We start from the raw sequence: 26,767 nt of genomic DNA, 5'->3' as shown, positions 1-26,767 counted from the left end.
AAAAAAGACATTGACGTTTATTAAATTTGCAGATTGTGCATTTCCTTTTAATGTAATACTGCCTGGCTTAAAACGTCAGATCAAATAAAATTAGCTCGGCCCCCAAAATCTGTTTGTTCAGTTTTGCACCGGGGTTCAAAGTTGATTTGTTGTTTCAACAGTCGTGTTACTCAATGTGCAAATTCACAAGTCAACACTTCCTTAAAATAATATTTTTGCTGTGATGGTTTTTTAAAGCTTTTAATCAAACGGGATCAGCCGAAAAAAAGCAAGAAATGCAAGGTCTAGTTGCTGTTCAGAATGGGAGCGAGTCTTCGCCTGCCAATTTTATCTTCAGTTAATCCGTTTGTTAAGACTTATCAAAAATATGACTGTTGTTTCACAGCTTCTATAATACTTGATTATGAATTACATTGGTCGATTTTGAGTGAAGTTTTACTATGTAATTTTGATCAATTGAAGTTGCTAATATTGAACGGCATTGGTGGTCAAATTACATTTTTAGTAAGAGTCGTATTTGGTATGCTACAATTTATAGATATCACCACCAACAGAAAATAGATCTGAAGTTAAATATTGGTCCTGATTTTTCATTGGTTAATAATTCGCAAATTTTATTCATCGCACTGATACCATAATATTTTAGATATTTTGTGGTGCGTGCAGTTTGCTTTGGTTAATGTTGTAATTACTATTTTCCATTTCTTTTTTTGGCATTTTTTATTATTTGTGTGTCCTGTTCAAATTCGTTTCTTGCACCATATTAATTAAATCAAAGCCTACGTGACACTTGATTTCTCTGTCGAAAGATATTTGACAGAATTTATTCAAAATTAGATTTATTGGCAAATATCTAAAGCTTGCGTTCACTTTTGAACCTTGTATTTTGTGAATATCTTGCTTACTCTTCACTTGCTTTTCAGACTAGGTGAATAATTTTGGGAAGCCTCTAGCAAGTTTCGCTTGAGGTCTGTTATCATCCCAAAAATGCCGCACCATTTTTGCTACACTAACTTTGCTTCTCCTGAGACCTTGGCGGCATTACAGAAAACAAGTGCAGAAACGAATGCACTCGATCGTGGTAAAAGCGTTCCTGAAACCCCTCGTTCCTATCCCGTGGTCGAAAAAGAATCACCTTCAGGAGTTTCGGACTCGACATGGGATGTGTGGATTGCCTCTCAGATCTTAGATTCTGCAGCTGCTCTTCGCAAAACTATCTCAATCAATGGTGCTCTTTTTAATTTTGCAAACTTCGGTGCGAGTTTATACAGTAGGTGTTTTCAGCATGTCAACTTGTCTGCAAATTTCACCGATAAAAAATCCAGTAAATGCAGAAAAAACTGGAAATCTAACAGAAGAAACACGAAAAATTTCTCAGTTTTGCTATATATGTTTCTGACTATGACGAGTGTGCTTGGTTCTCAAGCTTTTGGATCAACGCAGGAAAAATGTGAGCCCTATTTCGACGGCAATCACCACTACTCAAAGTGCGAAATAGCCGAGAAGTTTCTGGACAAGGAAGAAGAACTGTTAATTAACCGACCAAACACCCCGTCAGGTTGCGAAAAGTGTGTACAAAAAGTAACTGCACACGAAGCGAACCATCACGTGCAGTTGGAGTTCAAAACTATCGCTATCCAAGTTAGTAATTCAGGTTTTGAAAATTATTTTCCTTGATTTTATCCGCAATAGGATAAAGATTACTAACAAATATATCAGTTTAGGTGAAAAAAAATATAGTTTTTATGTTTTGCAGTTTGTAATTTTTTTTGAATTGTAGGAGAGTTCGAGGGACAAATTCAAACAGTGCCATACATGTCTGTGCGGGGTGCTGGCGGTCTACGATGGGAGTTTCCTGATCGGGGAGTGGTGCTACGGACGCTTCACCAGCAAGTACTTGACATCCAACGGGAGGACTCTCACCTTCGTGTACAGGACTGAGAAGGACACTACTAAGCCAAACGCCACTTTTCACCTGGTGGTCAAACCCGTTCCACGTAAGCGAATCTTTGCCCCTCAATTTGTATTTGATACTTCAGTTTCACGAGATATTCCCATTTCATGTACTGATTTTCTGGGAGTGGGGATGGGAAAGGGCTTGATTGGAATATATAATAATTGCACGCAAGAGTAGTACCTTGGAGCTTAATCTACACCTTGGAGCTTAATTTTGATCCTATAAAGTGTGTGTAATATTGCCTTAAACTATTTTTTTTCTGTAAGAAAAGCTGGTTTTATCTGTGCAAATTACAGTTTTTATTATTGCAAATTACCAATTCGTCTTATTACAAGCGTTATAATATTACGCATTTCCTGTTCTGCTGAAATAAAAACTGACGGTTGAACAACCCTGGGCACTACCCTAAAGCCTCTACTAGGATATTACGAGTGTTCCTGTAGGAAAGAGCATTGCGTAAAAATTATTGCCCTAACTCAGAGAAAATTGTTTATAGGTTTTAAGTTTTCTAGCTCTATTTTTTTATTATCTGATGTGGCTAGGGGTAATGGGTATGTTCAAATCGAATGTGGTAATGGTTTAATCAAACAGTGTTAATGATCAACTCAAATGTAGACTCTTTTCAGGTTAAAATTTTGGTTAACAAAATCACTTGCATCATTTGATAGCTTGATTTGTATTGTATTCAAATTATTTTGCTCCTCCGGCAGAATTAGACTAAAGAGTGACGGCGAAGTTCCTAGATTTAAATCCGGCCAGAACTCATTTTTACAAACTGAAAGTTTTCTTTTTTAAAAAAATGTCGACCTAATTTCGACATATGGTGTCTGTAGGTTTTGTTAGCTTAGTTGCCACATCATTCGAGAAAAGCTTCTGGATTTTTTTTTTGATATTTATTTGTTTTCCAGGAAAAATTGAATTGTCAGACTTTCTTTTGTCTACTTATTTTTTCAGCTATTTTTCCAAATCATGTTCGAAACTCAAAGCGTGTATGACAGTCATCATTTTATTTCGTCAACTTACCTACTTATATTTTGATAGTATTTATTTTTTGTTTATTTTGTTTGGCACATAATACTAAAGGCTTATTTAATGCTGGTATTGTGTTTCCCGACTATTTTTCTGAAATCAAGTTTTTCGATTTTGAAAAAAAAAACATTTTCAAGTATCTTTTTCTAATTTCGATTTCCATCTCATTTTCTATTCACTTGCTTGTAATGATATGCTTGCGTTGTATCGCAAGTGGTGCGAAATTCCGCGTTGCCTCCGTGTAATGAAATGAAGCCATGAAAGCGACAAACTCGCGTCGGCGTTGTTTAAAATATTGAAAGATTTCCCCATTGAAAAAACTTCTAAATTTGAAGTGGCGTGAAACAGGCCAGATGCATGTGATGCTAATACAAAATCAGCAAAGCTTTAAAAATGGGACATTTTTTGTCCATCTAATTTCTGCTTCAAAAAAGTTCCTCAGATCAGAGACGCGGTGTTGTTTTTAATTGTGAAAGTAAGCTTTTATCTCAAGTACTTCGGAAGTAAGTGGTCTGATCAGGGGTGAGCAATGCTGAATACATGTATACCAATTATGTTCTCTTATATTGATGGTTCCACGTAATTTCTATGTATAGACAGTGCGTTACGAGGCGGATGAAAAAGAGGATATTATATATTTAGAAATTACGTGGAACTAACCATTTGAGTTATTTTTTAATTCATTTTTGATTTAAGCGCATGCGTAAAAGTTAATTACCTTAATTAGCACGAGGACGAGATGAAAGTTTTTTTTATTATACCTGACTGTCTGCTGTTATTTGCGCATGTGCTTTCTTTCAGCTTGTCGAAGAAAGTAAATGAGTGGTAGATTGCTCTTCCGGACCCAAAAAGCTTCGCTTAAAGAGGGGACTTTTTAATTATCATCTTACGCGTCGTATTTAGCATTGTTTTCGTTTTTTTTTGCGCTTGCAAGATCAGATTTTTCAGCAATTATGGCGGTATATTCGTCTGTTGACATGTCTAAAAGCGTCGTTTGGTCTTCTTCCTCTTCCAAATTATGTGCCAGTTTTTGATTGTGTGAAGAAGGCGTTTGAAGTTACGGTCAAGGAGTTGGTCAAAGCCGATCTGAGTATTTCCTTGTAAGTGGTATAATGGGAATGAGTTTTCAGTCATTTAAGCTGTATGTATGTTTTCCGAATTTGAATTATGATTTTTGGGAGATTTGAGTATTGATTTTTTTAGTAAGTTGATCTCAAATTATTAGCCTATCGGAAGGTAAAGTACGCGCTCTATAACCAATATTTCAGTTGGTGTTAAAAATGGAGTTTTATTCTATGTTTCGAGCCTGGATCGAGCAGAGGATGTTCCAGTGAAGAAGAAATAACTATTGGTTCAGTTTTCTCAAAATAGACAAGTCGTATTGAAAAAAATTCTTTGATTATCTTGATGATGTATTATTTCCAACTGCCTGTTAGCAATTTTTTAAATCGTGAGGTTGAGTTAACTTATATGTACTTAAACTTCGTACGTGAAACGTGAAATTTCAATTTCTTTAATGCGTGCTTCAAAAAACTGGGATGATGAAGAATTAGACTGAAAAAGCCTGTTACCATCTAGCGAAACTTTTGCGGCTTACCATCTTATCCGAAATGACAAGAAACAATTGATTTTGATTTGCCTGTTGTATTGTGTGTTGAGAGCTGTATTGTGTATTCTATCAAAATTCCATACCATTTTTTTCATCGCGATATTTAAGCGATGTTTTGCTATTTTGCGATCCAAGTAAAAGGTCGTCGACACAAATTACATATGCAAAAGTGTGTCATTATCCCGAGAAAGTAGCAAATGATTAATGTGTTCCCCATTTCACATTCATATGGCTTCAAAACAAAAAGAACAAAAGTGTTACAACTCATTTTGAATCTTAAACTTTTTCTCTCAAGCTGCAAAATGGATTTTTTTTTCAGTTGAGATAACTTAAAGTGTATAATAGGCTTATTTGTTATGATGCAAGTTGCTTGCTTTTAGAAATGAAAATGCAAATTGAATAAATGACGAATTCAAGGGTGTTAGGAAGTACTAATGTGATGCATAGAGGAAATGTAAACTTGAGGCTTCAAGTCAATTTTGAGAGAAGAGTTAGCTTAAATTAAGCCGGTTGACGTGGGTTGATTTATTCAATCGAAGTGCGATATCAATTACAAAACATATTATTGTAATGAGAATTGACAACATCTTGTGATGATGATGCTGGAAAATGAACTTTGAATAAATAAATTTGTTTTCTCATTACGCATTGAGTAATGAGTCCCTAGATCGATAACTGGATTATTGAAATCTAGTTCAAGTTAAGTTGTTTACAAGTTAAGTACGATGGTATTTTGTTGTTCCCTCAGAATAAACACTAAATGTTCGATGTCAAAGGCCTGCCTGTCAATTTCACAAACAATTATTATTTTTTATGTTTTGTTTTCAATCACATGTTCGTGCTGTTTTTGGTGAAAAGTTGATTTTGTGGCGCCATATGCTTTTTTCCTAGACCAAATGGTTATTTATATTTGATTAAGAAATATTGCGTTGCGAGTGTTTTTGTTTCCTGAGTTCGCTGACCTCGTATTATGCGATCATGGCCTACTTAAAGGAGAAGGGAGCAAGGTTTATTCACACCATTAAGCAGAGGCAATTAGGTGAAAAGGTTTATTTCACACTACGTGATCGAGCGTTTCCGGAAACTAAGTACCACGGAGAATCGCGTTTAAATTAGCTAAATAAGGAGCAGAAAATATCCTCATAAAACGAAGGAAGCTCGAGGAAATTTTTCAGGACGATATGATTTGACTACTGGTTGCAGAAATTGGCTGCACAAAAGTCACGATAGAAATTAATTGCACGGAAAAAGATTCCGAGGATAAAATCCAATGGGCTAAAATTGGAAAATCTGTTGGGATTGGGTAATTTATCTGGGATCAAGATAGGTACAAAACAATTGAAGTCATTGGGAAGGAATAATTGCTATAGTAAGTCAGATAATACAGGCAGTATATGTAATTGATTGCAAATTGTAAGCATAGTAAAAGGCTGTCCTAATACAATCCTGCCGGCATCATTGATTAAGTGAATTCACATATTGTTTTCATAAGATTCAATTCCTCCCGTTTTTGTGTTAGCTTCAATATCCGCTCCCCCACCCCTGTTTTCTCATTCGAAAGGCGAAATGGGTTGTTCCTTTCTGAGATTAAATGGTGACAATGCTTCAGTTGAACCAATCAATACTTGGCACAGGGAAAAAGATAGAATTAAAATCTGAGGTCGAAAGGTAGTAAGTAGCTAAGCTGAGCCTGCTCGAAGGAGACAGGGGACCCAATCGAATTCCTTGTATTCGTGTTCATGACCTCAATGAGTAATTAATTAATGCCTCAGTGTAAGCTGCTAAGCATAAAAAGGAAATTGTCATTTTATTGGGCTCGGGGTTATCGAACATTAAGATTTTAAATGAAATAAGTCTGACTTGCAATGAAAGTATTTGGAAAAAAGATTCGTGTTGTGTAAGTAGTATAGAATGTGCCGACTAAAGTCATTTTAAAATAACATAGTGAAAAAAATTGGATAGTATATGTTATTCCTTTTCGGTTTTTTCATCCGTCTTCGGGGGATTTTTCAAAATATTTTTGAGTAGGTGGGAAAACTGATTATGCTTTTTAAGAGTCTTGAACGTAGTGAATACTTTTGAATAGGTCTTGGTGATTTTTTATGGAGCCTAGGAAATTAGACGACAAGAAATTAGACGACCGTAAAAAACGGAATTTACGGACAACCAGTATTTACTCAGCCAATAGTTAATTTAAGTCTGCAAACAAATTTCACGCAATTTATTGTCTAAATTGGACAACCAGTATTGACTCAGCCAAAAGAAAATTTAAGTCTGTAAACAAATTTGACGCAAGTTATTGTCTAAATTCCTTTGTTTTCTGATCGTCTTATTTGCTTGTCGTGTAATTTCGTTTTTTTTTCAGGACAAACTAAAAAATTGTTCATGCTCAAATTTGATTTCCTCGGCTTGATTAATGATTTTTTTTTTATTTTCTTTTATTTGGTTGAAGGGGAGGCAAACTCCACTATCGAAGAGAAAAAGTGTAGATGTCACAAAAAACGTGATCTACTTCTAGTTTCGAAAGTGGATTTTAGTTTTCCGATTTCCCAGCGGAATATAAAATTTCCCTAGTGATCCTGTTTTCTCCATTTGAGTTAATTTTATCCTATAAGTGTCAATTATAATTATTCTAGATATTCAAAGAGCTTTGCGGCCAAATATTTTTTATTTGATATTCGAAATAGAATTAATTCATTTTTTCTATTTCCTTGCGTTCATGACTCTTTTCAACTATCTGTTGGCTATGTTTGATCTGTTCCGCTATGGTTTTTTAGATATTAATCTTTTTTTTTCAGCGAGAGTAGTTTTTAAGGATAATGAACGTAGTGAGTACTCTTATATAGGTGTTGGTGATTTGTTATGTTTTTCAGGAAAAAGTCTTAAATTTCTTCATTTTGATTTTTCGCGGTTTGATTTGTGTTTTCTTTTCAAGTTCAAGGCATTTTAATTGTTAAAAGGAAGGCAACTTCACTATCGAACAGCAAAAGTGTTAAGTTCACGACAAACGTGATTGACTTCTAATTTCGAAGATGGAAATAATTTATCAGATTTCAAAGCGAAAATAAGTGTTTTACCTATTGATCCAGTTTTCTCAAATTGAGGTAATTTTAACAAAAAAGTGTGCATCATAAATTGTTCTACAAATTCAAACAGCTTTAACGTTATCTATTTTTTTATTCGAAATTCAAAAGTTGAAGGTTTTTGAAGTTAGTTTTAATTCAGTTTCCTTGTGTTCATTTCTCTTTTTCAACTGTCACTTGGCTATGTTTTAAGGTGATTCCATTTTCTTATAGAATTGTAAGTTTTTAAACCAAATTGGCACTTATTAAAAAGTCGCAATAATTGTGTCATTTGTTCACGTTAATTAAACAGGACGATCCAGCTCTATCCGTTTATTAAAGCGCATTCATGGTTCTCTGGTATCTGCAAATAAAGAAAGCAACGCTGTCAATCAAAGAAGTAATGGTAAAATAATTGAGACAATAACACTTCGACCGGACGTCCAAGCTTGCAACGTAGGCTCAGTGGTTTTACTCGGGAACTGGTTTTTTGTATATTGAAGCTATTTTTTTCCACGGCCTATTTTTTCAGTATTTTTACTACTGTTTGTGCTATTTTGTCGTTGCTTGATTTCGTTTCTTGTTTCGTAATGTTCTAGCGGTTTGATTGTTGACAATTCATAGATTTTAAAGCATGTCGACAATTCATAAGTTTTAAAGCGCTCGACAATTCATTATTTAAATTTAAAGCGCTCAAGTAAACTCCCTAAATTCTTTGGAGGCAAGCTTATTGATCACAATTTTTGACGGCTAGACTCGAATTATGTTTTCATCCCACTTTAGTTTTGAGTGTGAAAGAACGAAGTAGTTTTCATTTGAGTTTTCATATGGAACTTCAAAACAAATCAAAATGTAAATGACTTCAGTTACTTAAATTTATCTATTGATCTAGTTTTCTCTAAATGGGATAACTCAAACGAAAAAAAAGTGTCGTTGATAAACAGTATTTGAAATTCAAAGAGCATCAACGTGATATATTATCTTAAAAATTCAAAAAATTAAAATATTTCTCTACGTCTCCCGGTGACTGAAAAACGTTTTGATTAACTTTATTAACTTTATTTCTCGATTTTTCGCGGTTATACTTCGACTTTTTGCGATTGACTTTTGAGTTCTTTTTAAGTTCAATTCATTTTCGTTTGGTGAAAGGAAACTAAATTTTGCTCGAAAGTGGAGTTAGGTTATCCAGTCGAATGATAAATGTTTCTGTTGACCAAGTTTTCTCTAATTGATTTAGTTTTGTGAAGTTTTAATCATAAAAGATTTTCGAAGTTTATAGAATTTCAGTGCAATTTATTTTTTCTTCGAAATTCAAAAAAAATGATCTCAAAAATTCTCATTTTTTCGGTTTCCTTGTTCATTGATACTTTCCAACTTTCTCTTGGCTGTCAAATGGCCTTTAAATGTTTCTGTCATCTAGAAAAACTGGTCCAATTTCGAACGAGTAACACAATTGAAAAGTGTTCGTTATATAAAAATTGATCCTATGTGGTAAGAAAACTTGGCTTTTTTAAAAATAAAACTACTTGCGGAGGCTTTAGCGTTTGTATAGTTCACTCATCACACGACACTAAATTGAAGAAAAAAACGTGGATTTTGATTTAAATCTGTGGTCGGAATAATGGGCAATGTTTTTTTCCTACTTATTTTTTTCTGAATTTTTTACACTTAATTTGAGCTACTGTTGGCGTTTTTTTAAACGTGTGCGAATAACAGCTTGCTTGCTTGCCTGTGCATAACTCTTGTTGGTGAACGTTTTCTGCTGTTCTGAGATGTGCAATACTTTTCAATCTTTGATATTTTTGATGCATGTCATGATTTGCGGAAGTGAGATATGGTGGATATGTTTGTGCTGGTATCCAGAATTCAGAGTTGCCTGCGTCTCCGCATTTTTTTCGATAAATGTTGATTCAGGATAATATTTTGTGCTAAGATTTTTCACTTGATACTAGGAACTTATTTTAGTGTGTTTAGTGTCTCAAGTGTTGCGATGCTCCGATTCGTCTGTTTAGTATTTTCAATACAGAGCCAAGCAGACGTCATCGAACGAATTGAGATTCCTTTCCCAATATCTTTTTGAATGTAACATGTATATTGAGATAGATCACTCTGAACCTGTATATTCATGCCATATTTTGTCTTGTCCGCTCTAAAAGCGGTCAATTCTTTACTTGTTGCTGCTTGGTGCTCACCATGCTATAATCCAGTTATTTCCATTCGCTGCAATTTGTCCCTAGTCGGACCTGAAATAGAGACAAATTTTAAAGGAACTGAAATTGGCGGCACTATAAATCCTATCTTGCCTTCGCTCGATCAGTGAAGCAATCAACCTGCCTTCCCTCTTACATGTACCCCCACCCCCTCCCCCGCCCGAAAGGCCGATTCGATTTAGTTCTAAATTAAATCAAGCACTTGTACAAATACAGACAACAGTAAAATACTGCCATGAAAGTGATCGCTTGGACGTACTAGCTTAGAGCAGATACTAGAGGTCAACTTGAATGGAATGTTCTGTTCTTTAATAAGGGATGAAATTAACATAGTTATTCAGATGTTAAATTGTAACAAATTTTAATCGTTTTTGCAGAAAGACAAAGGCTCAAAAATTAAAGTAAAAATGACCTTAACGTGACAGAAACAAAAACAGAGCCTATTCTGTATTTCAAATCCGGTTTTTGCATTTCAATGCAAACTTTTGGATCTAATTAACAATCCCCCCTCCTTCAAGAAAGGGGGAATTGTTGTTAAGTAGATAGATTAAGTTGTCGAAGTTTCGACCAACCATCTTGCAGCTAAATTCGAATTTTAAATTAGCATTGTATTTATTGTTTTTATGTATAGGGGTGGCAATCCTTTAGTAGATACCAAAGGAGGGCGATTGTTAATTAGATCCAAACTTTTTTGCATTTCAAAAAGAGCGCTCCATTTTTTTCTTTGAAATGAAAATTTAAGGAACTGGTCGTTTTTATCGGCATTTCTGCCCTTAAGATCATCTGCTTTTTGACACATAGCCCAGATAGAGCAGCAACAGTTTCGTATCTATTTTTACCTCTTCAATCCTTTTAAATTCACCCTGCAAGTAGGTAAGTGGGTCAGTGGAAATTTTCCCAACTCCTACGCTTCCCAGTATACTTGTTCAGCCTGGAAAGAAAGACGCCATGCAATAATTTCTAAGTGCGTTTAATAACATTTAGGTCCGAAAGTTCCGTTGATCCAAAAAGTGTTCCGGCTTTTTCGCGACATATTAGTTTTTTTAAGTTCATTTCGCCAAATTATAAAAATCCTGCGTACATGTATTGATGATGTTTCTGTTCTGTGACCGCTAGGATTTGCTCGCATTCGAACCATGGTTGAGCGTTGAGCGGGGTGGAATCTAAATAAGGTAGTGACTAGTGAAGCAAGCAAGCTGTTTAGAAAAAGAATTATGCAATCGCTCTTTGAACTAAGGAACAAAATTGGGAAGTGTGGAGTAGTATAGCTCTTGTTAAGTCCGGCTAAGTGCCTCGACAGAAGTACCCTTTCTTCGCCTTTACATTATCACCCAGTCAACTTACATGTCCATTTTAGCAAAGCCAATTTGGATGTTTGATAGTTTTGGAAAATTACAGGAAATCGGAATAGTATCCAGAATAGTTACATGGTCCAGGTTGAGATCAGTTGCTTGGTGCTCCAATTGCCATTCATTTGGATACAAAAACAGTTTCAATGCTTTCTTTTAATTCAACAAAATTATAATAGTTTTGCTAGAGTGAGAGCTCTAATTTTGCTCCGAATTTGGTTTCGAAGTTGGTGTGGTTGGGTGGAGTTGTGCGTGTGTGACGAGGGGGGGGGGGGGGGGGGGGGGGGGGTTGAGGGGAGAGGGAGAGGGGAGAGGGGAGGGGTCTCTGAATTATTATTACCTACGATGCGCCATGCACAAATTTTAGTGAAAAACATCGTGTGATGGTATCTTTATTATGTGATGGGGTTAATGACAGTAAAAACACCACCTTATATGCGCATGCTTTTTAATTACACGTCATGATTTATTTATGTCTTGTTAGCCATCATTTTTTAAAGTGATATATGTTTGATTATTTTGACCAAACATATAAAACAGTATATTATATTCAATACTCTCTGTTCCAGGCCATATGCATGTTCATACCATGTAATGTGTGGTATAGATACTGTTTTTTTTAAAGGAGTTCAAAAAATGAACTTTTATTTGAGACAGTATTCTGAAATTGCATTCCAATGGACTTGAAGTTGGAATTTAATGGATTTATACAACAATATGTCGACTCAGTGTGTTGTGGAGTATTCCCCTTGCTGCAAGAAATGATGTATAAAATTAATGATAGATGACAACTGCTTGAAATTTTAGCGTTAAATTTACGATCTAAGTTATAATTCAACGAAGAAGAGGCTTAATGTTTCCATCTAGATTGTTACTATTGAAGAAGCTGGAATTAAATTATCTAAATCGCTCTATAACACCAAAAATTTAATTCGAATTAACCACTGGTGGGTTCAAATAGAGTAATATCGAGTGCTAATCGGTCTTGTGGGGTGGTTTGGGGCTCCAGAACCAAACCTTAAAAGCCCCAACTTAAATGCATCAAAGCTGAAAAAGCTTTTGAAAATCTCATTTCAATAGCATGCTGTAATTTTGTGTCTTTGATCAAGCGAGAGAGGTTATATTAAAGGTTTCCTAATCAGAGTTTTCAGGAGCTTGGTGCTTTTGAGATTTACAGAAGAGCTTGATGTTAACTGAAAAGACTTCTCATTCGCTAGTTAGTAGTTCGCATTCTGGTGCTAGGTTTATTGAAACCCGATCAATTTTTGTTAGCGTGACAACAGTCGTGGTTGATGAAATCTTTAAAGTGAAATTTAGCAGGTCGCTAATTTAGTTCAAGTTAAGGTGATTTAAGACTATTTAACCACGCGGGAAAGGACTAGCATAATAGCTGTGTTGCTTGCTTGCTTGAGAATTTTTCCATGCTATGAAATGTTTCGCTGCCCTCGGACGAGGAGAGTCGATCATGATGGGACTTGAACCACCGATCTTTTGACTGAGAGGCGCAGACATTACCGCCGCTCCTCCAATCAAACCAAGCAGTTTGATGGTTTCCAATTAAAGTTTACCATGACTTCTTTCGTAGCAAAGCAAGGATGGTGAAGCCTGCTTAAACGATCATTCAATAGTTAGAAAGGGACATAAGACGTAAACAGTTGGCAAGCAGGAATAGTTTACTAATAAAAATAGTTTGACTTGCTTGGGCAAGAAAGTGAAAAAGGGGCCAGCGGCGGCTAAGTTTACCATGAGTGCCGAAGACGAAAACCCTTTTACCACCTAATTCTGAGCTCATCAAATTAATACTAACTTCGAAGTATGTCAAAAACCATTCGGATTTTACTCTTAAAGGATAGATTTGTAACTCAGTAGCATAAGAATGAAATTGCCTGTTTTTGATAATTTGGGTGTTTTTGATGTTTTAGAAAGGACAACTGAGATAATTTCTGTGGACGAGGGTTTCTCTGGACTGCAGTCTGGACACCTGATAAGCAGTGACCAGTTCCCAGCTGGATCTTATACGGAGGGACCTAGAGGAATGAGGTTGTGGATGTTTGTGAACAACAGACCTGGAACTACTTTGAGACTCAAGTTCAATGACATGTATCTCAAGCCGCCACAGATGGTGGGGTTCTGCCCGACTGCTTTCATTAATGTAAGGGTTATTGACTTCGTTATTTGTTCGACATAATGGTGGTGTTATCAGACAATAAAACAAGCTGGCTGTACAGTGTAGCGGCGACCAATTTAGTCGCAAAAATTCTGTGGATATTTTTTGGGTAGAGCAAATAGGTTTCCGAGCTTTCTTCCATAACCCTGCGAAGATCCTATGTTGACATGACAAAATTTTTACACAGCAGGCTAATTTTTGAAGAAATCGGCCAAAAATTTTGGCTGCTTTGAATAAGTTTTTCCGTTACTGCGTAGAAAAGTCTGTATGCTAAGTTTCACGTCTGCTAGTTTTAATATCGGTTCATGATTTCGGTTTTTAATCTCACTCAGGCCTTTACTTATTGGAACCGGAAAATTTAATGATACTTGAAAAATTGGAGGCATTTGAAGGCCTAGATGCTTTTCGAGCCGTCGCATACAATGTGATGTCTGTGTGCCAGATTGAAATTCGCCTACAATTTAAATTCTGTGCGCCAGATTGAAATTTAGATGAAAGGTTCAATAACTTTGATACAGTTGCTAAATCAAACGGCTATAGATGATTAAGTACCACTGAAAATGGTTCCGTGAAGGTGAAAAATACAGTTTTTCAGATTTAATGATTTCATTAAAGGCTGATCATACATTTCTAACAAGCAGTGTTCTTTATGACAGAGAACTTTTGGTCAATTCAAAATGGGAAGGTCTTTAAAAAAACAATGCAATACGGAAATTTGCCCTGAAGGCAGAGTAGTTAAATTGCGACGTAAAGTTCAAGCTAAAATATCGAAGTATCTCTGTTTTCGATGGCTGAAGTGTTTGGAAAGATCTGACTGAACTGTCTCAAATTACCCTAAGTTTCTTAACTCAGGGTCATCATTTTTTTCTGTTAATTTTCAAATTTAATTGACCTTAACTTAAAAACTGGCTGAATTTCAAACTTGGCATGATTCATTTGTTACTTTTCAAACTAAAATGGCCTTAACGTCAAATTTGGCTGAAGTGTCTGTGGCTGAGTTGTCCGGATATTTTTAGACGAATTACCTTAATTTCAAATGGTTTTTGGCTAAGTAAATAGTCCGAACGGGTTCAATTGTTTAGATATTCCACGGACCTCCCCAGTTGTCGGACACTTGGTACTCAGTTCTCTGCGACAGGAACTTCCCAGAAGACATCTACTTCACGGGAAGGATTGTAACTGTAGCCTTTTTGTCTATAAGCTCGGGATCAGTGGCGGATTATGGGAATGGATTCAATATAAGCTACACATTCTTCAATCGCAATGTAACCGGACACAAACATCTAGGTCAGTTTTAGTTGGCTTTATAAATACAACCAAAATAGCTGGCTGCAAGTAGCAGAGAATGTTCCGAAAAAACTGATTGGAGACAAAAATTCGAAATGACTTGAAAACTCGAAAAAAAACAAGCCTTTTCATTTGTCCAAATTTTTGTTATTTTTTTTTCTGAAAGGGCTATTAAAGTAATTCAAAAATTGCACGAATGAGTGTTCATTAATAGCTGGATACACAAGCAGAGATAGTGTCATATTGCGAAGTCAATTCATTTGGTGGCTCATTTGTTAGCTTTATAACTGGTTTACAGCTGCAATAGCATTATTTTTTGGATCTGGTTTATTGGTGGCTAGTGTTTGAATTTTATCAAGCGACCATGGCGCAGCCGTAGGCAATTAAAGGACGTGAGTTCGATTCAGGCAACTCACAATTTTCTAATTAGTCTTTCCTTATTCTATTTTGTTACTCTTTCTAGAGCTACTTTTTGTGGTTTTATCGCTCGTGTTTGCAAAGTGCAGCTTCGCCTATGTGTATAATGTTAAAACTGTAAAATATTGCAGGTCGGCCTCCGATTAATGCGCTGCCTGCGTTAATGTAACGTCTTCTGAAACTGAAAAAAAAACATTTGAGACCTTGTGAGCTTTTTCGAGGTATTCAAAATCGGCGGGAAAAAAACAGACACTAGGCCATAGTTCCTTCCATTTTGTGGTCGTAACGAAAGTATCCAAAAAGTTTGTCGAGAAAAATTTTCGTTTTACGCTTATTTAGTGCGAGACTTTTTTCGCTTGCAGGAGTATGTGTTTAAGAGTAATGAACGTAGTGAAGACTCTTATATAGGTCTTACTGATTTTTTTTTTTGTTTTTTTCAGGAAAAAGTCTTAAAATTTTTATGCACTTAGGTATAATGCATTTTTTGAAATCAAGTGAAATTCATCTGCTGAAAGGGACGTAAATAGCACTCTCCACATACGAACGTAGAAATGGCGCGAAAAACGTGAACCATTTCTAGCTTCGAAAATGGAATTTATTTTAAAGATTTTCCAGCGGAATAAAAACTTTACCTATTGATCCAGTTTTCTCAAGTTGGGTTCATGTTATCAATAAAGCGCCAATCATAAATTGTTTTAGAAATTCAAAGAGCTTAAAGGGCATCTATTTTTTCTTTGAAATTCGAAAGTTTTTCAAGAAAGTCAGTATTTTTTTTATGTTTACTTGCGTTCATTACTCTTTTCCAAACTTCGATTGGCTATGTTTAAATTGTATTAAATTAGCCTTCGTGTAATAATGTTACGGTGCGAAGCTCTCCTTTGTCTCCGTGTAATAGTGTTACGGTTAGCCAATTGAAAGAACCCTTTTTTCTGTATATCGAGCGGTTAGTCTATCTTTTAGCAAACAGATTTTCCAAAATATTGGCGACTTTTTTTTGCAAAAGTGTACTAAATTTAAATTTAACTGTAAAACTGCGTTTTGCAAAGATGAAGGTAAGTCTCCTCCTTTGAGTCTACTGAAAATTGAGTTTGTTCAGCTACATCCGGTTCTGTCCAATATTTGTTTTCCTTCAAAAGCATGGGAACTTCATACGAAAGTCTGGCGCTTCATTGTGACAGGCTGTAACAAGTTGAGCCGTCAGGCTAGAAAAATGCTGGACGCCTCTTTTTTCATTTGCAACTCCAAAGGAGGTATATTGTTCTCGATTACATCTTACGGGGTCGGTATGACAAACAAAAAGATCAAAACACAATAACCATCTGGTAAAAATGTTTGGAATTCGCTCCGTCCGTTTTTGTTTGATTTAGTTTTGTTCCGCCGACCATCTTAAAATTCAATCGCACTAAGAATCCATATTTATTGTTTTTTTTCCTTTAAAATCAGTCTAGATAACATTACCAGTAGTCGTTTTGTCTTATGAGGTCTTATGATTTAAAGTTGAGAAGATTTGTATGATATGTTCGAAAAGGTCGATAAAATTTATTGCTTTTTTAAGCTCAATTGATTCGTGTGCTTAAGTCAAGTGTTAATCTTGATCGTGTGTGAATTTTGCAAACTGCAAAAATCAGAATGAAAAGATGCTTCGTTCAGTCGTTAATGGATTTTTATATTCGGTCAAGTATTTAGATTGGGTCGTTATGGATGGTGGCAATTGCTTCGAACGCGTTCTCTACTTATCTGATCGAAACTTAATGGCGCGAAATAGTTTCGGAGGAAGCTGTTTTGAACATCTTTCACGTTGCTCAAACTCAAAAGCTAAAAGGTGAATAATGCTTGATCTTCACATTATGATCTTCGTGTCTTTTTGGTGCTTTCTTTTTTTTACATACTAATTACTTAATTCAAAACTGAATTTTTAACTGGCCTGTTTCCCCGTATTGAACTTCTGCACAATTTAATGAAAGTTAGGAGTTTTTTTTCACTAGTGGCGCGAAGCTCCGGTTTGCCTAAGTGTCCATATGCTTTCCTTATTCCGACTAATTGACCGGTATGCCAAAGGAATTGGATGATCCCTACTGCCGCGATTTTTTAAATTTAATTCCATCCGTATATTTAATGCACAACGTAATTGTTGGACTTAGATCATTTTGAATCGAAAGTTGTCTGATATCTATACGAAAAAACTTTATTTATCATATTTTTGTCGACATAGCTTGCAAACGATTTATTAAGTGTTTAACTAAGGTTGCTTAGAATTTTTTCTGCAGATTTTCTTAACTTTGATCTTACTTTTGCTCATCGTGTGTTTGCTAAGGTTTTGTCCGCTTGGTTACCACAGCATTTACTTTTTACACTTGGGAGAGCCATTGAAGTTTTCACGCTGTTGTTCATCAGATAACTGAGAAAATCTTTGCACCTATCTGCTTCGCTCAGTTAGTAATAAAATTGCCTTGTTTGTAATGAATTCGCTCAGTTTGTAATGAATAATTGAGATTTTTTGGAAGCTTTGTAATCGAAAATTTTTCGTGTTCTAGAAGAGTAATGAACGTAGTGAGTACTCATATATAGGTCTTGCTGATTTTTTTTGTTTCAGGAAAAATTCTTAAAAATTGTTCATGCTCAATTTTTGTTGTTCATGCTCATTTCCATTGTTAAAAGGAAGGCAATCTCCACTATCGAACAGCAAAAGTGTAAAGGTCACGAAAAACGTGATCGATTTCTAATTTCGAAATTGAAAATTAATTGTCAGATTTCCCAGCGAAATAACAGTTTTGCGTATTGATCCAGTTTTCTTAAATGAGTTAACTTTAACAAAAAAACGTGTCCATCGTAAATTGTTCTACAAGTTCAAGAGCCTTAAGGCCAGCTAATTCTTTCTTCAAAATTCAAAAGTTGAAGGTTTTTGAAAAAACAAGTCAGTTTTTTTGTTTGCTTACGTTCAATACTCTTTTTCAACTGTCAGTTGGCTGTTCTAGCATAATTTGAAATTTTTGTTTACGACTTTTTTCAATTTTTCTCTACAATCTTCTATTATTCAGGAGAGAAATCAATAAATTGCTCGTTCTCTTAAAGCTTCAGATTTTTGCTTTTCTATGTGCATCAATTTGAAATAAGAACAAGAATAGGCTGTTACTAAGACGCTTAAATACTCAAAGTAAACTAACGTTACTCAAGTAAACATAAGTTTTTACGTCTTAATTTAAGCTATTGCAAGCTTTTAAGTAATTAAAATAAGACTGCTCGCTCGCTTTATGCACTCGAATTAAGACAGAAAATAAAAAATTTCAATCCAGTTTTTCTCGACACTGGAGATTTTTTTGGAAATTTTTCAATGTGGTTCGAATCACCACTGAAAGGACTTTTATTTGATATATCACTCAACCCAGTCCGAATTATTTGTGGCACCTGAGTTTGCGTGGAAAATAAAGACTGTTTAGTGGCTGTTTATGCCGTAGTTTTTACGAAATTTTGTACGCATCGCTTCTAATTAGTGTTCATTTTTGCGAAATGCCTCTTCTCTGAAAAAGTAGCAGAAACATTATCTTTTCGTAACAATCGTATTATTCATGTTATTGAGATTGCTTTTGATATCCCATCACCTTGAGAATAATTATTTGGTTCGCGTCTTTGTTTTGTGAGGATTAAGTTTGATTAAGCTCTTCAGAATTCTTATCCTGTTTTTTCTTGAGACAGCTTGTCGATCGCATTTTGTTCAATAACGTGAATGCTCCCATATAACGTAGAAATATCGGCTTGTTCTATTTTTCTTCACATGTACTTCACAAGTTTCTCCTATTTTTTCACTCCTTGTTCTCTTTTCGAACAAACAGTTCACTCGAACTAGGCAAGCAGATTATTTTCCAGGCAAGCATAGAAGGACAGACTAATGCTTACGTAGCTAAATGGTAATAGTACCACGTAGAAATATTTGGTATTAGCTGTAGACAGCATCGGGTTTCTAGCCACTTATTTTCCATATATCTCCATTTTTATTTCCGTTCCAGGTAGCCTCAAATTGGATTTCTCTATCTTGCATCGCTCCGAGAAACCTTTTGTTCGGTTGGTAGATAGTGATTTATCAATGATATGAGCAATTTGAAAATTTGAATGAGACGGTCTATTGATTTGAAGTAACTCTCTTTATTGAGGGTGGAGCGATAAGCTATTAAATTCAACCTAGTTACAGGGGAAAAGAAAAGTGAATGAATTCGAAAATAAATCAAATGAAGTGAAAATCCAATTTTTTCAAAATGAATTCTCTTCCGTCACAGTAAAATTATTTAAATTATTAATAATCATGGTGAGATCTTCAGAGGACGTTATTTTCAGCTGGTGCCTGCTTTTTTGTCAGCTGAGCTGTCATTTTGGCAATAAAACCAAAAGCTCCGCCCTCTAAAATCAAAAGCTACATCTTGAGTACATTCCGACCTCTGAGTTGAGGGAAACGAAAACAATTTCATTTTTTTAAATCATGTGTTTCATAAAATCATTTTTTTTTGAAGAAAATAATCACTGATAATTGCACATCATCTTAAATTGGATTGCATTTTATAATTTTTGCAAATCCGATTTAAAGTTGACTTCAGCATTTATGATTTCATCAATTAGTCGTGATAATTTATTTTATAAATTGTTAACTAGATATAAAAAAGCACACTTGCTTTTTTGCCGTTTAATGTTGACGAGTTTCACCATTTTTGGTTTTTTAATGACGTTTGTCTCATGATGAAGACTATCGCGATTACAATGTTGTTGAAGTCTATATTTAACGTAAGCATAAACAATCAAAAATAAATTGAGCTTGATGCTTAAAACTTATTTATAAAAGCCAAGAGCCGCCTTAAATTTTTTACTCTACCAATTATGTTTGTAAGAAAAGAAGAAACTTGATTTAGAAGAAGTTAGAATCTGAAAAAAGTGATGAAACTATTGGACTAAACGGGAAAAATGACAAGAGATTCTGTTTAAAGCTTGACAACACGTAGATTGGTGCTTTCCTGCTATTATTATTTTCTACTCCTGATTTAACTGTTCAATTAGCGCACTAACTTTTTTAGATTGTGGAGAGTTCAACAACACCAATGCATTCGGCCAAGGCTTCAGGTTACCTCCCGGAGGTTCGGAGAGTGTAGAGAAAAAGTCAAAAGACGCATCCTCGACTGAAGTTGCACTGAAGGAGTCAGCTCCTGGCCCGTCCGGCCATTCGTCAACCAGGATGAATGCAGATCTGAGGTGCCACTGGAGGATTGTTGGACCCCCGGACTATGATAAATTCATGGTGACCATAACTAGTTTCCAGATCAACCCCCTATCTAATACGGGCGGTGAGTTAGAATGAAGTTTAGACACTTATTGGGGCGTACTTAATTGCAATATTAATCAAAATTAATATATTTGCCAGCGACCAGCAACCAAACCGTCTTCTGCCTTTGATCCTGAGCAACAAATTTGATCTCAAACGTTTCATGGACTTACCAAGCATTTAAAGGAGGCTAAATTGCATTGGAACTAATATTTTTTAAATGTCGCCAATTGGCGCTTGCGAGCAATTTTGGCCGTTCTTGTCCCATAAAAAGTGAGGTATCAAATTGAGTATTTTGTTGTCGAGATTCTGGTTTAAAAAAAACCTTTTAAAAGTTTTTCTGTATCCAATTTGATCTCAAGTCATTGATCTTTTGAACGCATATCAACCCTTTTCTACGTTTTCCCATAAATCGGGGCGAGGTCTCGCTGTTAATGATCGCTCGATAGTTCTGTTTTAGTTCAGTAAAAGATACTTCAACCGCTAGCAAATCAAAAAAAAAATCTGATTTTTGTTAGATTTTTGAAAATTACCAGAATTAGATTAGAAACTCAGCCTAGAATTTACTGTCTGAAAATCATTAGTCTGAAGAACGGAACTATTCCGATCAGTTTTTCTCGTCACTGCTTTTTGATATTTTAAAAAAGTCCGAATCATTATATGATCTCTCTTGCCTACGAGCTTTCTTTGATGATCAAAATTAGCCGGAGAAAATATATACTAGTCGATAGTTCCTGCCTACTTAAAGCGGTTGGACCAGTATGAGTATTCGGTTGCTGTGAAAGTAGCTGGGAAAGTTAGTTACAGTTATTGTAAAAATCAAAAAAAAATAAAACTCGTTATTTTATTTTTTTTCAAGTTTGTCGTTTTTTGTGCAGGGTGTGGGAAGAAAAGCTAAAATTAAACCTTAGAACCTTGGAAATGGCCTTTGTTGAAAGTTTTTTTTATAAAACTGAAAGTTTAAAGGAAAAAACTGGCCGACCATAAAGATTTTCCATGCGCTTCCAGAACACTATAAAAAACCTATTTTGACAAAACTTTCTACACCGTAGGGAAAATAAAAAAGGCCCTAAGTGCCGTGTTTGGGCATTTAAATCTTTTTCTGACCATAAATTGCGTTATATTTGCACCAAAGGTTGCTTAAGAAAAATTTCAGAGTTGGTCCTAGAATATGGTTATCATAAAAATACCAAGGGGGGACCCTTTTGTTGGCGAGGGGGTCGAAAAAAGCTTTGGTTTATGTACATGTTTTGTGTAAAATGTTTTTAGTTTTGTCAATATGTACACTAGCCAGCTTGCGAGCGTTAGTGTACTAGTCTGAACCTTATTTTTTAAACTGAACTCGCTCATAAAAGTACTCATTTGGTGGCACTTTGCTATAATCATAATCTGTAGCGTTAAAAATTCCATAGCATCTGTTGTGTTTTATTTGAGGATAGTGTTTACCGCCGATTGTAAAGCGTCCGTGGCTGAGAAGTTAGGGTGTAAGATTCTTGATCTCTAGGTCGCAGGTTTGAATCCGTCGTTTGGCAGAATTTATTTTACCAATTCCAGGCTCATTTCTATGCTTTTTCGTCGTTTTCTTGGTAGTGTTTCCGAGGCGCAGCTTCTTTGTATTCAGTTTGTGTTTCGATTTTTATGTTATTTTCGATTTTTATGTCGATACTATTTTCAATTTTAAAATTTCTATGCTTTTCGAGCTTCATGCTTGTCGATACACCGCCGATGGATGTAGTAAAGACTCGTATATAGTTCTTGATGATTTTTGTTATCAGGTAAAAGTTTTTTCTTACACTAAAATGGTTGTTCTTGGTTTGACTTCTATTTGTTTTGAACTCACTTGCTTCAGTTGTTGAAGGGACACCAAACTCCACTATCGAACAGGAAAGTGTAATGGTCACAAAAACATGGTCGAATTTTACGTTCGAGTGATTTCAAATTTCGATTTTCCAGCGAAATAAAAATAACTTGTTAATTCAGTTTCTCACATTGGATTATTATTTGAAAGTCTTAATCATAAATTGATCTCGAAACTGAAAAAGCGTTAATGGCTATGTTTAATTGTGTACCTGAGTTTGCGAGGAAATAGCAGTAAAAAAACTTGAGATACCTGATTACAAAGTTCCTTGCCACGGTCTTTTGTTGGAGCAAAAAACGAGAACAGCAATCCTGCTAGATACATTGTTCTCATTGATGAATCAGAAAATAATTTTTGTTTCGAAATATTTTCAAAATTTAATACTTTCAAAATTTTTTCTAAATCGTCCAAAGCGTTTTTATTCCGTTTTTTCTCAAAAGGTCCGGGAATACAATGAAGGTTCCTACGCTCTATATATTAAATATTTAAAAAAGTATAAACGCTTAAGTTTGAAAATCCAGAAAATCAAATTTTTCGGAACCTAGTCTTAAGATAAAAATTTTTGTTGTGAATCGGTATTTCGATAGAATTTTTTTTGGTGCAAAAACCATAGCAAGTAGAAACACTCTTTTTCAGGAGATTAAAAAATAAAGCAGATCTGTTTTAACGTGCGAATCTTATCAGCTTAGGAAGTTTAATGAAACTGTGCGAAGGTGTTTATCCTTCACCATATTTAAAGTGGTTGGCAATCTCCATGTCCTCAATGATATCATTTCAAAGTTTTTCAGCACGTAGAATCAAAGTAACGTACCTAAATAAAAATCAAAGCCTGGATAATTTAGCATGGAAATTTTGCTGTAACTTGAAAACCATCCGCTGTAATATCAAAGCATTTTTTTTACGTTGAAGCGCTTTCAAGATCGTTAAGTGACATCATCTAAGCAAATTTAACCTTGGGAGCGTTTTGCAAGTAGACGCGAAAGTTTCTTGTGTATTTTAATGATTTAAGTCTAAAAAATACGAAACGCGCGAGAAAGTTTTCAGTTTTTTAAGCTGATTTGGTTCCACTTTGCAAACATTAAGGGCAGTGGTTTTTCTAAGCTGGTTATTTTGAAACTGTGGTTTTCAGAGACGATGCAAGAGCTAGAGTCAGACGATCCCCCCAAGCGAGGTACACCTGGATGGTCCATATCTCTGAAAGAGCCAGTGGGACTCAAACTGTTTGACGGGATGTTTTCCAGTTCTCCGGTTCTAACAGAACACCTGGTGACAGACCCTGTGCAGCCGGGAAACAGACCTCAGTTCTATCTGACATCGAAGCCCAAAGTGAGAATAGATGTGTCATACCCTACTCAAACTTTGGGTACAATTGGATTCGGCTATGCAGCCATTCGTCTGCTAGATCCACAGTCGGAAGACACTTGCCACGCCTATAATGAGTTCAAGTTAGTCAATAAAATTCGAGCTCCTTTTTATTTTCCATTTAGATACTACCGTACCATTTAGGTGCTACCTTACCAAAAATAGTTTTTTATATACTGGGTTTCAAGTCGATCATAGATTGATCACATCAGGTGTGATTTTTAAAATGTTTTCTGTTAATTTTTATTCTTTTCCTAAGTTATCCACAACCCTATAAATGTTTCCTCTGCTTAAAGTTACGATATTCTACAGGTGTTCCGGAGTAACGATTGGCGATAAGGCATATGGAGACAACCCAGTGAAGTTTGCGGTGGGCGACTATTGCATCCACCGACAACTTGTCTGCGACGGGGTCCCCAACTGCATTAAGGGAGAAGACGAAGAAGAAAAAGGGGTGTCAAAGTGTGGCAGCGAAAGTGAGTCTTGATTTAAATTAAGTTCGTCTAGTCGGACCCGTTTCTCTTAATCTTCCACTGGAATTGAGATGTAATGGTAATAAATGATCTCAATTTTGGATTTCTTCTGAATTATCAGCTGGCCATTAATTGCATGATTGAAATAGTTAACTATAACTCGAGTCGGTTTTCCAATAATTTAAAAGTTATGTTTTCCCCCCAGAGGATTGTCATTGATCATTTCTGTTTGATTGCATTAGTTCTACGAAACTGAAACGCTGCAATGAGAAATAATTTGTTCTGAAAAGTTCGAAAGTAGAAAACTTTCAAAAAAACTTATTCTCTGGTATTTGTCATCAAAAAGTGTTTTCTTAAATTGTTAGATAAGCAGGCAACACTGCCTGCTGTACGCTTTAACAATTTTCAATTAGCTGCTTTGTTGGCTATTCGCATGGCAGAAGGAACGATTGCGCGAAAACGTTCAACCAATCAGCGTGCTTCAAATTGTCGAAAACCGACTGATTTTCCAGCTTAAAATTTGCAGATTTTCAAATACTAAATTTTGATTGCCTAACATAGGTTCTTCTGCCTTAAGGGTTGCACCAGCTGCTTGCTTACAGTTGCAGCAAACGAAGGCGTATTAAATACTTTTTAAGTTAACGAAGTGATTGTCACTTATATAGATGGTGATTTTTTTAGGAAAGTTTTGTTCACGCTCGATTTCATTGTTTCCCGGTTTGATTTCTGGTTTACTTATAAGAGTCAATCAAAAATTCTATAAATACAAAGAGTTTAACTTGATATATTGTTTTCTTGTTCTTTTCCAACCATCCATATTTTATCCAACCATACGGAATTTTGTTCCCAAACAGTGCGAAAACCACTGATTATTCAAGAGGATCTTGTTTAATTTAGTACAAGTTCTTGCAATCAGATCAAGCGTTTTCTTCACAACCTTAATTTACTGATTCCCTTGACTGATTCTGAATATCACAATGTATTTTTGGAGGAGACGCTGCAAAAATGGTTGATATAAATGATGTTTACCCATATTTGGCCTGTAATATCTCACTCCCAAAGTACTGCAATGAATATAGGGCAAAACGTGTCAACAATTTAAGAGAAGCGCAATGTTTTCAGACTCTTCAATTTCTGTGCTATTTTTGAGCTTTTTGTGCATCGACTAGGGTGTCAATAACCTGAAGAAGTGGTGCGTTTTGGTCACTTTAAAACTGGTGCTGATGAAATAGAGGCTTGAACAAGATCAGAGGTTTATCGCTTTCAAGATTATACCGTTTTTTTGCTTTCAAGATTATACCGTTTTTTCGACAAAAGTTCAAGCTACTGCGATGCAATACCGCTTCTTTGTTTTCTAAATCAAACAACCTTTGTATTATGGTCTTCATTTTCAGAATAGACTTGATCTCGATTAATATTTCTGAAAGCCAAGCCAATCAGCTTTGATGGTATTTTTGTTTCACTTCAACTGCAAGCGGCAAAGGCTTTGATTAACAATTAATGAACGGTTTTCAAAAGTAGAATAGAATTGCAGCTGGCCTCTGAAGACAATGTAATAGTTAGATAAAGCAAGCTAGCTGCAAAATATATCGCCGAATTTGCAAAAATGGTTGCAAGTTCGATCGCTAATTTTGCAAATTGTCTGTCATTCATTGATGATGGTGAGCGGCTGACCGTGGAGTATCAAGCAATTATATAGCTAGGCTGAGATAGAAAATCAATTTTTTTTTTGTATCGATGAATGATATCGCAATTTTTATTTACAAAAAAATTTTCAATGTTGCTATATTTTGTTTATAATCCTTGAACGAACATCTAAAAATGCAGACGTATTTGCGAAAAACATTTACATGTATTGTCAATTAGGCTGTAATTGTTTTTTTTTTTTGGGGGAGACCTGGATTAAAATTATTTTGTTTACTACAATAAAAACATTGTAAGCTATAATAAAAGTTTATATAGATACCCAGTATTGATTCTGCTCCCTTGAATAATAGTTTTAAAAAAACATTTTCAGAAAAAAATTATATGCATTTTGAAAACATTTTTGTATTTCTTCACAATAACATTCATAGAAAAATGTGAGATAAAATTTTTTTTTGTGCTGTGGTGCAGATTGCTTTGTTTGTCTGTCTGCTTAACCCGAAGCAAATTTAGGGGCTTTTGAGCTAGCGTCAACAGAATTTCGACATCTGATTCAATATGGTTCCTCCTGCTTTTGTGAAAGTAAATTGCCCTCGGCTATGATTGCAATTCAGATTTCGTCTACTTGGAAAAAAGTGGAGGGCAGGTTTTCTGGAGATTGTTTGAATGCTCGGTGTTGAATTCACGAAGTGGTAAATCAACTTAATCGAATCGTGTTTTTTTTTTCGAGAAAAAAGTCTTCGTTTTTCACGTTCTATTTTGATTTTTGTCTGTTTGACTTTTGATTCGTTTTAAGTTTAGTTCAAATTCACTTTCTAAAAGAAGGGCAAAATAAGCTCCTCAAAAATAAAAGGGGAAATGGTCCAAAAAACGTGAATGACTAAGTTTCAAAAATGGACTTTAATTTTCAGCGTTCCTCAGTGGATTAGAAAGGCACCCATTCGCCCAGTTTTCTCATTGATTTAATTTATCGAAAATGGTTAATTGTAAAAAAAATGATTGAAGTTCAATTAGCTGTAAGGTGATTTAATTTTTCTCGAA

The 26,767-nt window shown here is 35.2% G+C and overlaps 1 protein-coding gene across 1 annotated transcript in view; it reads left to right on the top strand.

The window, feature by feature from the left end:
- The first annotated feature begins 532 nt into the window (after positions 1-532).
- LOC134847595 (uncharacterized) overlaps positions 533-26,767 on the top strand; it is a 39,024-nt gene continuing 12,789 nt past the window's right edge. Inside the window, exons 1-7 of the mRNA XM_063864704.1 lie at positions 533-1,641; positions 1,781-1,997; positions 13,139-13,368; positions 14,466-14,670; positions 20,145-20,411; positions 23,377-23,692; positions 23,922-24,085. Coding sequence (XP_063720774.1) covers positions 988-1,641; positions 1,781-1,997; positions 13,139-13,368; positions 14,466-14,670; positions 20,145-20,411; positions 23,377-23,692; positions 23,922-24,085 — 2,053 coding nt within the window. The 5' untranslated portion in view covers positions 533-987. The remainder of the gene's footprint in view (positions 1,642-1,780; positions 1,998-13,138; positions 13,369-14,465; positions 14,671-20,144; positions 20,412-23,376; positions 23,693-23,921; positions 24,086-26,767) is intronic.

Source organism: Symsagittifera roscoffensis, chromosome 6 (assembly GCF_963678635.1).
Source record: "Symsagittifera roscoffensis chromosome 6, txSymRosc1.1, whole genome shotgun sequence".
In the NCBI taxonomy this organism is placed as follows: Eukaryota; Metazoa; Xenacoelomorpha; order Acoela; family Convolutidae; genus Symsagittifera; species Symsagittifera roscoffensis.
The sequence above is the reverse complement of the archived record's forward strand: the minus strand, read 5'-3'. Positions and strand labels throughout refer to the sequence as shown.